Source organism: Diabrotica virgifera, chromosome 2 (genome assembly GCF_917563875.1).
Source record: "Diabrotica virgifera virgifera chromosome 2, PGI_DIABVI_V3a".
NCBI classification, from domain to species: Eukaryota; Metazoa; Arthropoda; class Insecta; order Coleoptera; family Chrysomelidae; genus Diabrotica; species Diabrotica virgifera.
In genome coordinates, this window is record NC_065444.1 from 78,902,623 (window position 1) to 78,918,260 (window position 15,638).

The window sequence follows — 15,638 nt, forward strand, 5'->3', positions numbered from 1 at the left end:
CTCATACATATCCCTCACAATCTTTACATATTCACCAGGCACTCCTTTCTTATTGAGTGCCCACCACAGAATCTCTCGAGGAACTCTATAATATGCTTTCTCAAGATCAATGAATACCATATGAGCGTTTGTTTCTTTACTCCTGTATTTTTCCATCAACTGCCTTATAATGAAAATTGCATCTGTTGTTTATCCACCCTGCATAAAGCCAAATTGATTCTCGGATATTTCGGTCTCTTCACGTATCCGTCTATCAATTACTCTTTCCCATATTTTCATGGTGTGGCTAAGCAGTTTTATAGCCCTGTAGTTTGTACATTGTTGTATATCTCCCTTGTTTTTGTAAACAGGTACCAGTATACTGCTTCTCCATTCGTCTGGCATTTGTCCGACTTCCATAATTCTATTAAATAGACCTGCTAGCCACCTTGTTCCTGTCTCTCCCAATGCTCGCCATACTTCCCCAGGAATATCATCTGGTCCTACCGCTTTTCCTTTCTTTATTTTTTGAAGCGCTTAAGCCACTTCCTCGTTGGTTATTTTGGTGACAATTGCTGCCACTGTCTCCGTTGACTCTACAGGCTGTCTGTCAAATTCTTCATTTAATAAGCTGTCAAAGTACTTTCTCCATATCTTTTTGACATCCCTTTCGTGAACTAGTATTTTATTATTTTCATCTCGGATACATCTTATCTGATTAAGATCTTTTGCTTTCTTTGCTCTCTGTTTGGATATTTTATATATCTTCGTTTCGCCTTCCCTGGTATCAAGTTGATCGTATAGGTTTGAATACGCTTCTGCTTTGGCTTTTCCTACTGCTACTTTCGCTCCCATTTTCGCCACCATATAGTTTTGAAGATCTGTGTCGGATCTGGTTTCTTGCCACTTTTTATATAATTTTCTCTTCTCTTTTATTTTTCCTTGTACTTCGTTTGACCACCACCAAGTCTCTTTATCCTCAAACTTTTTTCCTGACGTTTTCCCCAGTATTTCAATAGCAGTCTCTCTAATACTACTGGCCATTTTTCTCCAAATTTTATTAGGGTTTCCTTTCATGTTCCAACATATTTTTTCTACTATTCTTCTCCTGAATAGACCTTCTTTCTCATCTTTCAGCAGCCACCACTTGATTTTTTGTGGTCCTCTCCGATATTTTTGTTTAGTTTCGCTTTTTACTTCATGTCCAGAACAAGCAGCTTATGTTGTTGGCTTACTGTCTCACTAACTATTACCTTGCAGTCTTTGCATTTACGTATGTCTTCTTTCCTTATCATGAAGTAGTCTATTTGGGATTGATGTTGTCCACTTTTGTAGGTAATAAGTTGAGATTCTCTCTTTTTAAAGAATGTGTTAACAATCGCCATATCCACTGCTGTTGCTAATTCAAGCATGTCATCTCCAGCTTCATTTCTAGTTCCAAAGCCTAATCCCCCATGTATTGTTTCATATCCTGTCTTGGTTTGGCCCACATGCGCATTGAAATCACCTCCTATTATAACTTTCTCCTCTGCTGAAATATCATTCAGTACGTCTCCTAATTGATCATAGAAAGCTCTTCTTTCATTCTCACTCAGACCTGTTTGGGGAGCATACACACACACACACACAACATTCAATACCTCTTTATCAATTACAAATTTCACTGACATCATTCTATCACTCGTTAGTGCAGTATTACCCCACACCCGCCTGCATTTTTCTGTATAGGCCAGGATCCCTACTGTAAGGACTGCCCTATAAGCCAATGTATTGTTGCCCGTATCCCGCCACTAGGAGGCACGTACTTTATTCGAGATAAGTTGCCACTAATCAGACAATAAATAATGACATTCGAGGTTACCTTCCTTTTTTTGACGAAATGCCTCCGAAGATGCTCTAGGAGCGAAAGTATACTTGGGCAAGATTAAATAAAATTCAGTGCTCGATATCTGCCTTTTATTTCGTAGAATTAACAATCCACGAAAAGGGTACAATTATAGAAACTTACCTATGATGAAGTAAATCGTTTACTAAATATATCACATGTAATTTTTGAGTGAAGACTGTCGTTCGTAAAACTCTGAAATAAGATATCCTATTATATAAAAGCAAAATTACGCGGGAAAATTTAGTTTTTATAGATCTCCAATAGGTGCAGCCACGGATATTACAGCGTTTTTAACGAATTAATTTCAGTGTATTTATAAAGAGTGTTTCATTGGTAGATGGAAATACTTTTTTTTCTGAAAAATGGCTTTGGCAGAGCCAATTAGCCAGACTTGTTTGTGATTGATTGCAGATTCATAGGCATAAATTTCTTATTTCATAACATAAGTAATACAATATTATTTTTATGATACATAGGTACATTGTGTTGTTTTTTCTATTTTGTTTTTTAATTATTTTACTGTTTTTCAACAAAAACTTTTCGTTTATAAATGCGCGAAGTCTGTGTGTTATTGCGTTGCCGTTCCTGCAATACTTAGAGCAGATTTATCGATGGATTCTTATGTAGTTCAGTCTTCTGAATCCAAATCTGAAAACGACATTTCGATATCTCTAACCGTCTTCGAGATAATCGACCTCAAAGTCTAAAATGTGACGTCACAATCCTTTTATTTTCTGCCGACACTAAACGTCAGCTGAAATTGTTGCTAGTAAGTAGGCTAGTTTTTTTAATCTGAATTTGTTAAGCAAATCATAGGTTATTTACATTATTTGAGTTTGACACTTCGTGAATGTCAAACTAAATTTTAAATAAAGTATTAATAAAATATCAATGACATTTGATAGTGAATTTAATTATTATATAAAATAAATATGATGTTCAAAAATACAATTTGAATATATTTTGAAAGCAATACTTTATTAACAACTTCAAAAAGGTTTATACGAGTATACAGTCTCCCCTTTAATGGGAGTACCTAATGATGAATGGACTGTTCCATTTGTTATGAAATGAAAATTGTTATTATAGTCGGTTCGCTAAACTCACGACACAACTGGCTAGTGATTTTAGTAGGTATTTTTTTCTTTTTTGCCAATTCTGCCAAAATTGGTAAGATTACTAATTATGTAGTAATTATTTTTTTTGCCAAATTGGTAAAATTACTGACTAAAATCACTAGCCCGTTGTGTCTAAGTTTAGCGAACCGACTATATGAAATGTTGTTTGGAATAATAAATTATGGTCTGATATGTGAAATTACATCCTTCTAATGGAAAAAAATATTTGAAGATTTTTCTCAAATTATGGATACCAACAATATTTTCATTTATAACTCCTTTATTTTTCATTTGATGAAGAAAAGTTATTCTTCATAAAAAGCTCTTCATGGTCTAAGATTTATGATGCAACCATCATATATAAAATTTTATTAATTTTATAAGAGGTGTACAAAAAATATGAATTTCGATCAAGAGTAAAGTACCTTTATAGTTCACAACATTTAAATTAGAATGATATAATTGCACATTAAAACTTAATTTTTAATTCTAAACAACTTTTCATAATAGCAATTTTCCATATTATGAATTAAAATACGTAAATAAACAAAGTTTTCGTTATGATAATACTCGCATTTTCAGCTTGTTTATTATATATTTTAATTTGTGGTAAACACTTTTTTCTTTTTTTTTTGTTATTTTTCTTTTCTTTTTTTTTGTTTCAATTTTTTTTATTTATTTATTTTTTATTATTATTTTATTATGTAAAAATAAAAATTTTCTCAGTTCGAAATTTTTTTGCGACTTCCATATTATCTGCTTGATATAACTACAGGTCCGGAAAAAAATATAAATTCATTGTGACCTTGAAACCACACCCTGTATATTAAAATTTTCAAAATCCGTTTGCATATTTGAAAAGAGCACAAAAAACTAAGTGTAATGGTTCGCTTCCATTTTTTTGCCAAACAATTTAACGACTTTAATTTTGAAATAAGTGGACCGAAGTAGCTCAGACGGTATGATGTCTGACTTCCATGAACGTAGGCCGGGGTTTGGAAACCAGCGCCGCGCGCCTGCGAGAGCAACTAGACTTTTTAAAAAATGTCTATAGGTCCAAGGTCGACTCAGCCTGAATAATATGAGGGTAAAACCTTGGGTAAAACCAGAGATAATAATAGGCAATTGAAGCGTAGCACTGGCCCTGTTACCTTCCTTGTATACCGAAGGCCCTAGATATAGCAGACTACCCTGCTATAATCTCAAAGCCTCCCAAAGCCGCGATAGCGGTATAAAACGGGAGACTATTATTATTGATTTTGAAATAATATTCAAATTTTTAAGAACTCTGAGATTAAAAAGCAGGTATTATTAACTTTTAATAAGAAATTATTAAAGTTAATGAACAAATACTCATTTTAAAAATAATCAATACTTATTTACTACATTGGAACGACCCATTCAGTAATCACAAGAAAAATCTAGGTCCGGATTACCAAAAAAACATAAAAAAAATTTGACCTTGAAATAACACCCTGTATATTGATATTTTCAAAATCGGTTTGCACATTTGAAAAGAGCACAAAAACTGAGTTTATAGGTTCGCTTTAATTTTTTGCTCAGAATGGCTTTAATTTTGAAATTAAATATATCGTCGGTGATGTGACAATACCTCCTATCTGACAATACCGTGAGTTTTTTAGAGAGAGACGAAAAAGTTTTTTTAGGGCCACCTCCTGTTTTTATAAGATATTTATTGATTTGTTTTGTAGTAAATTCTGCTATGTATTTACTATTTAATAAGTCAAAACTTACACATGAAAACAGTAGGTGACCCTAAAAAAGGTTTTTCGTCCCTCTTAAAAAACTCACGGTATTGTCAGATAGGAGGTATTGTCACATCACCGACGATATTGAAATTTTTAAGAACTCTGAAATTAAAAAGCAAGTTTTAAAAGCATGTTTAATCATAAATTACTAAAGTTATTAAATAAATAATCATTTTAAAAATAGGACTTATTATGAATTACAGCAAGACCAAAACCATAACAAATAAAGATAAGGACATCACAATGAGGATCGGACAAGATGAAATAGAACAAGTTCACGATTATACATATCTGGGTCAAATTATAAAACTTGACAAGGAAAACCAAACAGCAGAGATCAAAAGACGAGTTAGACTGGCATGGGCGGCATTTGGAAAACTAAGCTACATCCTTAAAAACAAAAGATATCCACAACATCTTAAGACCAAGGTATACAATCAATGCATACTCCCTGTTCTCACTTACGATTCCCAAACGTGGACGTTTACAAAAGCAAACATGGTTAAGATCATAAAAACGCAAAGAGCAATGGAAAGGAAAATGTTGCACATAAGACTATTGGATAAAAAGAGAAACGAGTGGATAAGAGAGAAAACCAAAGTTAGGGATGTTAGACAAGAAGTTGCAAAGTTGAAATGGAGATTTGCCGGACACACAATAAGACAAAAGGAAGACTGATGGAACAAAATTCTCATAAATTGGAGACCGTGGGAATATAAACGAAGCAGATTAAGGCCACAAACGAGATGGGCAGATGATGTCAAGAAGCATGTGGGCTCTAGGTGGATAACTGTGGCGACAGACAGAAAAGAATGGAAAAGGATTGGGGGGAGGCCTATGTCCAAAGATGGACCGAAGAAGGCTAATTAGATAGATTCATAGATTTTAAAAATAATCAATAATTATTTACTACATTGGAACGACCCATTTAGCAATAACAAGAAAAATTGAAGTCCAGATTAACAAAAAAGTATAAGTAAAGTAATTTATATAAAGAATAAAAGAAGATAAATCAAAACCATCTTCTGCAAGAAATCAAAACCATCTTCTGCAAGGAGATGGTTTTGATCCAGAAGCTTATGTGTTTGAGGACAAGCATGCTACTATGATTTCATCAACTTTAAAAGTTTCTTTCACCGTGGCCAAAGTTTCTGGTGATATTACATTGTTGGAAAACAAAGTTTCTGGTGACATCCCATCTTTAGAAAACAAAGTTTAAAAGCAAAACCTCTAGCGCGATTTTTCCTCTGGACAGCAGACTTTCTGCTGACAACCCTTTGGAAATCTCTAAGGGTCACTTCTGAGATGTCTTCCCTCAAAGATAAGATATCTTTGTTAAAAATACCAAGATGCTGTAAATATTTTGGCTTTCGAAGAAAAGATAAAAGGTATTGAGAAAAATATGGAGAAAACATATGGAGAAACAGCAGACAGGAATTCTATAATTATAATAGAGATAAAAGATGGCAATGTGAAATGTAAGTTGGAGCCACCGCTGACATTTGAAGGGAGTGGAGGCTCTGTTTGTGTTAATGTTCCAACTTTCAACAGAAAATCGTTATGGAACAAATACATGATTCAAGAGTGAATGAATTAGACAAGACGAAAACGGCGGGATCGTTGGGAAAATATTCCCATGAGATTTTTTTGCATAATTACATTCGCGAGACATCACAGAATAAGGTTCAAGAAGTCGTCCACATGAAAAGTGGGCCAAATTTTTTTTAACAATTTTTTTAATCAAATTGCAAAAATCAATATTTTTGGCCCGGACAATTTTTTTCTAGGTTTTTTGGACCATTCTGGATAAAAAAGGTCTCCTATAATTTTTCTCTGAAGTTGATCGTTTTTGAGTTATAAGCAATTTAAAATTGAAAAAAACGAAAAATGGCTATTTTCAAGGCTTAATAACTCGGTTAAAAGTTATTATTATGAAAGTCAGAAAGTGACTAAATCAAAGTTTAATGCCCCCACTACAAGATCCTGAAGAAATGTTTGTCATTATTTTATTACTAAGCTGTTATTTTTAAGTAATAATATTGAGCGCCATGCACGTGGTAGCCGGCCGTAAATGTGAGTGCAAGTAAGATGAACAATTGGACTGCCGGAGTGGCATCTCTCTCCCACTCAGCATTTACGGTCGGCTACCACGTGCATGGCACTCAATATTATTACTTAAAAATAACAGCTTAGTAATAAAATAATGACAAAAGTTTCTTCGGGATCTTGTAGGTGGGGCATTAAACTTTGATTTAGTCACTTTCGACTTTCATAATAATAACTTTTAACCGTGTTATTAAGCCTTGAAAATCGCCATTTTTCGTTTTTTTCAATTTTAAATTGCTTATAACTCGAAAACGATCAACTTTAGAGAAAAATTATAAGAGACCTTTTTTATCCAGAATGGTCCAAAAAACCTACAAAAAAATTGTCCGGACCAAAAATATTGATTTTTGCAATTTGATTAAAAAAAAATTGTTAAAAAAAATTTGGCCCACTTTTCACGTGGGCGACTTCTTGAACCTTATTCTGGGATGTCTCACGAATGTAATTATGCAAAAAAATCTCATGGGAATATTTTTCCCAACGAACCCGCCGTTTTCGCGTTGTCTAAATAGTCCGAAAAAGAAAAGGCTGTAAATCTGACTATTGTTATTCTAGGAGATGCCTTGGGTGTATTTCAGACCATAGCTGTAGAGAAGACAGTTGATTTTGAACAACTTGAGAAGAGACTAAACATGCAATATAGTCACCACAAACACTTGGACCATGTCTGTCAGTCAGTGACAGATCTAGACATAGTTTGTCTTGGAGGAAACTTCCAACCAAACACCAACCAAAAGACATAAAAAGACAAATTTAAATTAAATAATAACTTATATAGGCATTACTTTGACCCCTAACTGATATGATCACTTTATCAGCTGCTTTCAAATACTTTTACAAGTTTTCCAGACATCTTGAGAATTCAGGAATCAAATTATTATGAATAGTAGTTGATTCTTGGTATTAGAGAACCCCATCAGTAATTAGCACACATATTAAATAATATTTTTACTATTAAAAAATGACTATTACCTTTGAAGTGAAGATCTTTGGAAACCTTCAGGCTACTGAATATAATGAACAATTGATTTACACCAGGGCTTACAATACCGAACTAAAATCTGAATACCGGTATTTGATATTTGAAATTTGAAATATCGGGATACCGGTATTACAACCGGTATTATTAATAAAAAATTTACTAGTTATATTTTTACTTACCTCAATTGTTATATTGACTTGCTATACGCTGTGAGCAGCTCGTACGTAGAGGGGATATTTAAAAATTCGCGAGCGCCAGTCTGTAAACGTTTACTGGAAATTTGACATAAATGTCAAAGTGATTAATTTAAAATTAAAAATAAAAACATTAATTATAAAAAATATTAGTTGGTCAAAGCGTGGTATATATCTTTACCTTAAATATACTTACGTTTTAAATACTGAATTTAAGTTTGTTTAATGTTCCGTAATATGTAATTATAAATTAATCTATTAATCTTAGCGCCATCTACACGATAATTGTGAAAGTATCCGAAGTAAGAAATTAATATTCCATCAATAGAACGTCAAAATGATTAGCAAAATCTTAAAAAAATCGATTACACTTTAATTACTTTTTTGCGTTGTAAATATTAAGCGATAACAATTAAATAATAAATTTAAAAATTACCGGGGAAAGTTGCATTACTAATCCGCTAGGAGCGACACCAGCAAAGCTCAGAGCGTATAGGTATTAACAAAAAATATATGAAGTCCTGAAACAAGCTGTTTAAAAATAAAACTTGATCCAAATTTTTGGGCGATAAACGATTTCTTTTTAGGTTTGTTAACTGCCCAGCCTTTGAAAATACTCTTTCGGAAGGTACTGATGTGGCAGGTATTGACCTGACAAATATCTTATTCGCTCCGAGCGTTAACAAAGTGTCAAAGCAAAATCTACCGACCTGCTCATGCATGGTAACGGTTTTTGGAAAGTTTTGTAAGGACGCTTTGTATATGTCTAAATGGAACTTTAAAAAAATGCCGTGTCACGCTAGTGATATTATGTATTAATATAAACAGAAAATAAAAACGCACTTAATCTGATATAAATTCTTCACTTTCCAATATTGATTATAGGTCTGGATCCCGCGTATGAAAAAAAAGTTGATTAATAGCAAGCTGAAAATTTGTTAATAGCTTAAGGGTGTCTAGTCGGATAAACTTTGATATATGGTAACACTGTAACAGGGGCAGTTTTAATTGTGGAACAGGTTAAAAATTTGGAACGATCAGACCACGAAAACGGCACATTTATTTTGTCCGACAGAACAGAACTAAACTCTCATACAAAAATCAGACTGCTATTTATCACCTGTCATAATTCCTGTCATTTGACATATTCTACATGTTCCACTCATTAAAACGCCCATTTGGTGATAAATAGCAGTCTGATTTTTGCATGAGAGTTTAATCTCTGTTCGGAGGGTTTAAGTCTGTTCTGTCGGACAAAATACATGTGCCGTTTTCGTGGTCTGACCGTTCCAAACCACCGTTTTTAACCTGTTCCACAATTAAAACTTCCCCTGTTCCAGTGTTCCCATATATCAAAGTTTGTCCGACTAGACACCCTTAAGCTATTAACAAATTTTCAGCTTGCTATTAATCAACTTTTTTTTCATACGCGGGATCCAGACCTATTATTAGTTTGATTATGTATACATAACCTCACTATCGCAGTTTATGTCAATAAATCTTTATTAATGAAAAAGAAAATATTTTTGTTGCCCTATAAATTCACTATAAATGAATAACTGACGAATTCTAATAATTGTATTCGGTATTATCACTACAAAATAAAATATTCAAGTTTAACAAAATAATCCCATAAGACTCAATGTTAAAACGTCCTTACAAAGTCTGACAGCCTGTCAAATAACTGTAAATAGAGGGGAGACGCACAGTGCGAATAGCCAAATAATAAAATTCAGGGAAAGTGGATTTGTATTTTTTCCAAAATTCCATCGGGTTATTTTTTCTTGCAAAATGTGGCATTGCAGATTCTAATACTTATAACGAAATTGTTTGTTTATCTTAATTCGGGATCCCGGAATCCCGGTATTGTAAGCCCTAATTTACACTGTGTGCAAAATACGCAACTACAGGTTTATATCTCTAAATATATTAAATGGATGCTTCAGAAGTCAAACAGTGTAAGTCCAGTTCTCCCTAAAAATGAGATGTAACACTGAAGAATATGCCAACCACAAATAGCTTGTCCTCGTTTGTATTTTTGAATGTGATACTTATATTATGATTATGAGTCATTTATTTTTAATGGCTCCTCATATTTTTACATGCAACTAGTTTTACAAACATCTTATTATCTCATTTCAAACATTTATTAACTTAAAACAGATTGGCTTCTGAGGCATCAAAATATTTCAATTGAAGTGCAAAAATGCACACTCCTATTTTACTCTATAAATTAGTCTACTGCGTAATAAATCCAAAATTTATTACTTACTTATATAACAAACACTGCACAATACAATCTGCCTTTTCCTGGTTAGTGGCATGTTGCAAAAACCAAGACTTCCCATTACTAATACTATCTTTTGTACAACTATCTATTATAGGTTGCAAAATGCCGTAAATGTCATTCAAAACCACTTCACATTTGGTGGCCTCCCTTTGTAAGTCAGCAATTTCACATCTTTTTACTGTTTGTTCTATTTGTGTTTGTTGTTGCTGAAGCAACACTGTATGTTGGGCCGTCAAATTATGTTCACTTTGTTTGATTTGTTCCCTTAAAGTGTCTTGTTGTTTATTAATCTGTTCAATTTCGGCAGTGTGCTGCATTTGATTAGAGGGGTTCCAACTGTTTTCCTGATCAGTCAAAACAGTTCCCTGTTGCTGCTGTTGTTTAAATACTAAAACATAGAATATATTAGTCTACAGGTACTCATCCAGCGCTGCAGAGATATGAACATATATATGAAGACATTTCGACGGTTGAAAGGTAAAAGGTTGTAACCCACAAATCAACTTTTCTCGGAAAGTAGAAAAAAACGTTCCATTTAAGTAATTTGATAGTACATTCAATCACGGTTTTTGCTCTACATTTTAAAGAACCGCTTGGATTGACATGAAATTTGGTATACACATAGTAAACATCTCAAAGAAGAAAAGTGATATTGTGCCAATGTGTGCTTTTGCCCTGGGGGTGAGTTTCACCCCTTTTAGGGGATAAAAAACTATATGTTCAAAATAAGTCAGGAAATGGATAAAATGACTAATTCTTAGCAACTTTTGTTCTATAGCATTTTTTCATTAAGTTAATATTTTTCGGGTTATTATGTTTCGAGTAAATATGTTCATTTTTCAACAAAAAATCACGTTTTTAGGCAGTTTTTTGCAAATAACTCAAAAAGTAAGTATTTTATCGAAAAAACATTTCTAACAAAAATACAGCTTCTAAAATGGTGTATGCATTCTGAACTCTCTAGACACAGTAAAAGCAAAGTTGTAGCTAATGAAAACTAGGTTCATATCCGTCAACTTTTAAAGTGAATATTTCAATGTGAAATAATCAAAAAATATTGCACTTTCTGGGGAAAACTTCTGGAGAATAACTTTTTTGGGTGTTTAAAAAAATATTTATTTTTGTTTTTTCAAAAAGTTTCTATCATCAAAAGTAAGCAAGTTACACTCAAAATAAAGTTGGTCCCTTTTTTTCGGTCAAAAAAACTCAGGAAAATCACCCCCTAATTTGCATGTTAAATAAAATTCATTGTTACCAATTCACAAGTTAATTTACGTATGTATTATTTATATGATCTGTTAAGTTTCATCAGTTCAACGGGCTTACTTAAAAAAAAAGTTTTATTAGAGTGAATATTTTTTAATTTTTAGACAGCATTTTTTTTCAAAATAACTTAAAATTTATTAATGATACCAAAAATCACAAAGAGTAAAAAATGTAGGTTTTGCTTTTTCAAATATTATGGATTTTTTGTTTTTCTGTTAGGATTAGTTAAGATATGGCTGTTCAAAATTTGCATGTAATCTAGTGATTATTGAATAGTTCAAGCCCTTTCAATTACACCGTCAAAAATAAGCACTTTGAACCAATGAAACTTACATATCATATAAACAATAAATACACGAGTAAAGCAACTTATGAACTGGTAACAATTAATTTCAATTGGGATGCTAATTAAGTGGTGATTTTGACGATTTTTTTAACAAATAAAAAGGAACCAACTTTATTTTGAGCATAACTTCCTTACTTAATGCTAGAAACTTTCTTAAAAACCAAAAATTAAGCTTTTTTAAACACTTTAAAAAAGCTGTAATGAGTTTTCCCCAAAAAGTGCTTAATTTTTTGATTATTTTACATTAAAATATTCGATTTCTAATTTGGCGAGTACCTATGAACCTATTTTTCATTAGTTATAACTCTTCTTTTACTGGGTCTAGTGATCTCATCTATACACCATTGAACATATACTTTTTCACCTCCAAAAAGGGGTGAAATTCCCTTCCAAAAAAAGGTGAAATTCACCCCCATGGCAAAAGCACACATCGGCACAATATTACTTTTCTTCTTTGACATGTTACCTATGTGTATGCCAAATTTCATGTCAATCTAAGTGGTTCTTTAAAATTCATAGGTTTTGCAATACTTTACCCTCAGTGAATCGACTATGATGAGGAATTAACCTAATAATTGTGTTTGTTAATTTGTAGGTCAATAATTGAAGAGCATTCAAAAGTTGATAAGTCCAATTATACCAATTTTGAGAAACTTGTTCTTTTGCTATTGCTCTTTGAAGCAACTGATTTTTTTTGGATTTTTGGATAAACACCTTTAAAATGTTTATTACTTTGTAATGATCAACTTTAGTATGAGTTTTGATGAAAATATTGATAGCTATTTGCTATTAGATGCCGAATCCATGCCTAACTAAAAAATTTCAACTGTGGACTTATTAACTTTTGCGTGAACGCTCTTCAATAGATCTATAAATTAATGAAAAAAATTATTAGATTAATTCCTCATAAAATTACTTAGATGGAACATTTTTTCTACTTCCTGAAAAACGTTGATTTGTGTGTTACAACCTTTTACCTTTCAACAGTCGATATATAAATGCTTTATAGACTACACAAAAGCACTTGATAATGTAAAGCATAAGAAGATAATTGAAGTACATACTCCATAAGACCAGAATCGACTACAGAGACATTCGAACAATAGCAAGTCTCTATTGGGGTCAAACAGTCAAAGTAGGATCTACATTGACCAATAAAATTGAAATCGAAAAAGGGGTATGGCAGGGCTGTGTCCTATTCTCTTTAACGTATACTCAGAGGAAGTATTTAAGAAAACACTAGAGGAAAGCACAGAGGACATAAAGATAAATGGAGAAATAATTAATACCATAAGGCACGCTGATGATCCTGTGATTCTCGCGAGTACCATGAAGAAGCTGAGTTGCCTAATGAGTAAAATACAAAGAATAAGTGTACAGTTACTAAAACAATAGGACATTGTTAGCTTCTGATCATTTTCTTTGATTATGTAACGTAATGTTCTTATCAGTTGGGCCACTCTGGCTCTCAAGGACCTGAATTGAACTCTGGGATTGTACACTTACTTGGGACAACAGTAGTTAAAATTCAAGTTGGGATCAAGCCAAGGACATATACAGGGTGTAACAAAAATACAGGTCATAAATTAAATCATATATTATGGGACCAAAAATAGTTCGAATAAACCTAACTTACCTTAGTACAAATATGCACATAAAAAAAGTTACAGCCCTTTGAAGTTACAAAATGAAAATCGATTTTTTCGAATAAATCGAAAACTATTGGAGATTTTTAACTGAAAATGGGCATGTGGCATTTTTATGGCAGGAACATCTTAAAGAAAAATTATAGTGAAATTTGTGCACCCCATAAAAATTTTATGGGGGTTTTGTTCCCTTAAACCCCCCAAACTTTTGTGTACGTCTCAATTAAATTATTATTGTGGTACTATTAGTTAAATTCAATGTTCTTAAAACTTTGTTGCCTCTTAGTATTTTTTCGATAAGGCAGTTTTTATCAAGTTGAGGCTTATTTTCTAATATATTTACATAAAAATTTTATGGGGGTTTTGTTCTTTTAAACCCCCCAAATGTTTGTGTACTTTCCAATTATAATATTACTGCGGTACCATTAGTTAAACACAGTGTTTTTAAAACTTTTTTGCCTCTTTGTATTTTTTCGAGAAGGTACCTTTTATCGAGATGTGGCTTCTTTTTTAATATGGTTCAAAATATACCTAAAAATGTAAATCATAAATAAATTTTCATATTATTACCAAGTCTCCATAATCGTACTTAACCATATAAAAATATGTGGTGGATTTGACAAATATTCAAAATATCTCGAAAAAACTGACTTTTCGAATAAGTACTAAGAGGCAAAAAAAGTCTTAAAAACATTGTGTTTAACTAATGGTACTACAATAATAATTTAATTGGAACGTACACAATAGTTTGGGGGGTTTAAAGGAACAAAACCCCATCATCATGACTATTTTGATCGTAGATGCTGCTGCTCTAGAATGTACACTAAAAAGGATGATCAAAGAAGTTCCTTCAAGCTAGGAGTTCCCACAGATCAGGCAAATGAAATTGTTGATATGTCCCTTTGGCCAATTGGGATCTCAGTCAACCATTTTATGATATCCAGAGCCACCAGGGACAAAAGATGAAGAAGATATAAACTCAAGTGAATCTCCAATACCTCTTAGTGTTTTTCATCTCAATATGCAGTCACTGAGAAATAAGATTGGTCTCTTGGAGGCATGCATCAAGGACAAGAATGTTGACATTCTATGCCTTACAGAACACTGGCTGGCAGACGAGGAAATCCAAACAGTCCATATTGAGGGCTACAGATTGGCCAACTACACGGCAAGGTCACAAAATAGAGGAGGGGGTTCTGCGATCTTCGTCAAAAATACTATATGTTTTAATGTTGTTAATAATGACACTTTTATAATTGATTTTTGTATAGAATATTGTTGTATATGTCTAAAAGATTTTAACTTGTTAGTTTTAGCAGTATACCACAGGCCCTCTGGCCCGTTTGACATCTTTTTGGACTCTCTTGAAGGAGTTCTAGGCACATTAAGCCCAAATAAACAAGTCCTTGTTGCTGGGGACTTCAATGTGGACTTTCTTGTTGACAATGCAAGTGCCCGTAAACTTCAAGGCGTTCTTGAAGGTTTTCACCTAGTCAAGACTATAAATGAATCGACAAGGGGTAATAAGTGTCTTGATAACATTTTCATGGATCCTGGATTGCCCCTGTACTCTGCTGAGGTTTTTGAGACTGGTTTTTCAGATCACAAAGGCCAGATTGTCAAATTTGAGATTCAAAAAAAGGTTACAGGTTTCACTGAGTCAACTATGCTTATTAGGCCTATAACTGAAAAAGGTAAGAACATATTTTTCAGCAAAGTATCGGAAGTAAACTGGGATTTTATCTATGAAGATAACACTGATGTTGAATTAAAATTCTGTCACTTTATGAATATTCTTGAAAGTTGTTTTTTAGAATCTTTTTCACAAAAAAAATATAGAGTAAGATCAGACCAATCTGAAAAAATCACATGGTTTACAAATGACCTACAGGCAATGCGGGAACATCTAAAATTTTTAGAAGAATTTTATAGGCAACATAAAAATGATAATAACCATCATATACTTAAACAATTAAGAAACCAATATAAAAATGAAATTAAGAAAGCCAAAGTGAGGTCAAATGACCAAATAATATTAAATTCAAAAAATCCAC

The 15,638-nt window shown here is 32.7% G+C and overlaps 1 protein-coding gene across 1 annotated transcript in view; it reads right to left on the reverse strand.

Annotated features, from left to right (window-relative positions):
* LOC114331062 (calcium homeostasis endoplasmic reticulum protein) overlaps positions 1-15,638 on the reverse strand; it is a 67,802-nt gene that overhangs the window by 47,107 nt on the left and 5,057 nt on the right. The window contains exons 3-4 of the mRNA XM_028280538.2: positions 10,309-10,714; positions 1,988-2,059 (exon numbers count right to left, since the gene is read on the reverse strand). Of these exons, the coding sequence (XP_028136339.2) occupies positions 1,988-2,059; positions 10,309-10,714 (478 nt within the window). The remainder of the gene's footprint in view (positions 1-1,987; positions 2,060-10,308; positions 10,715-15,638) is intronic.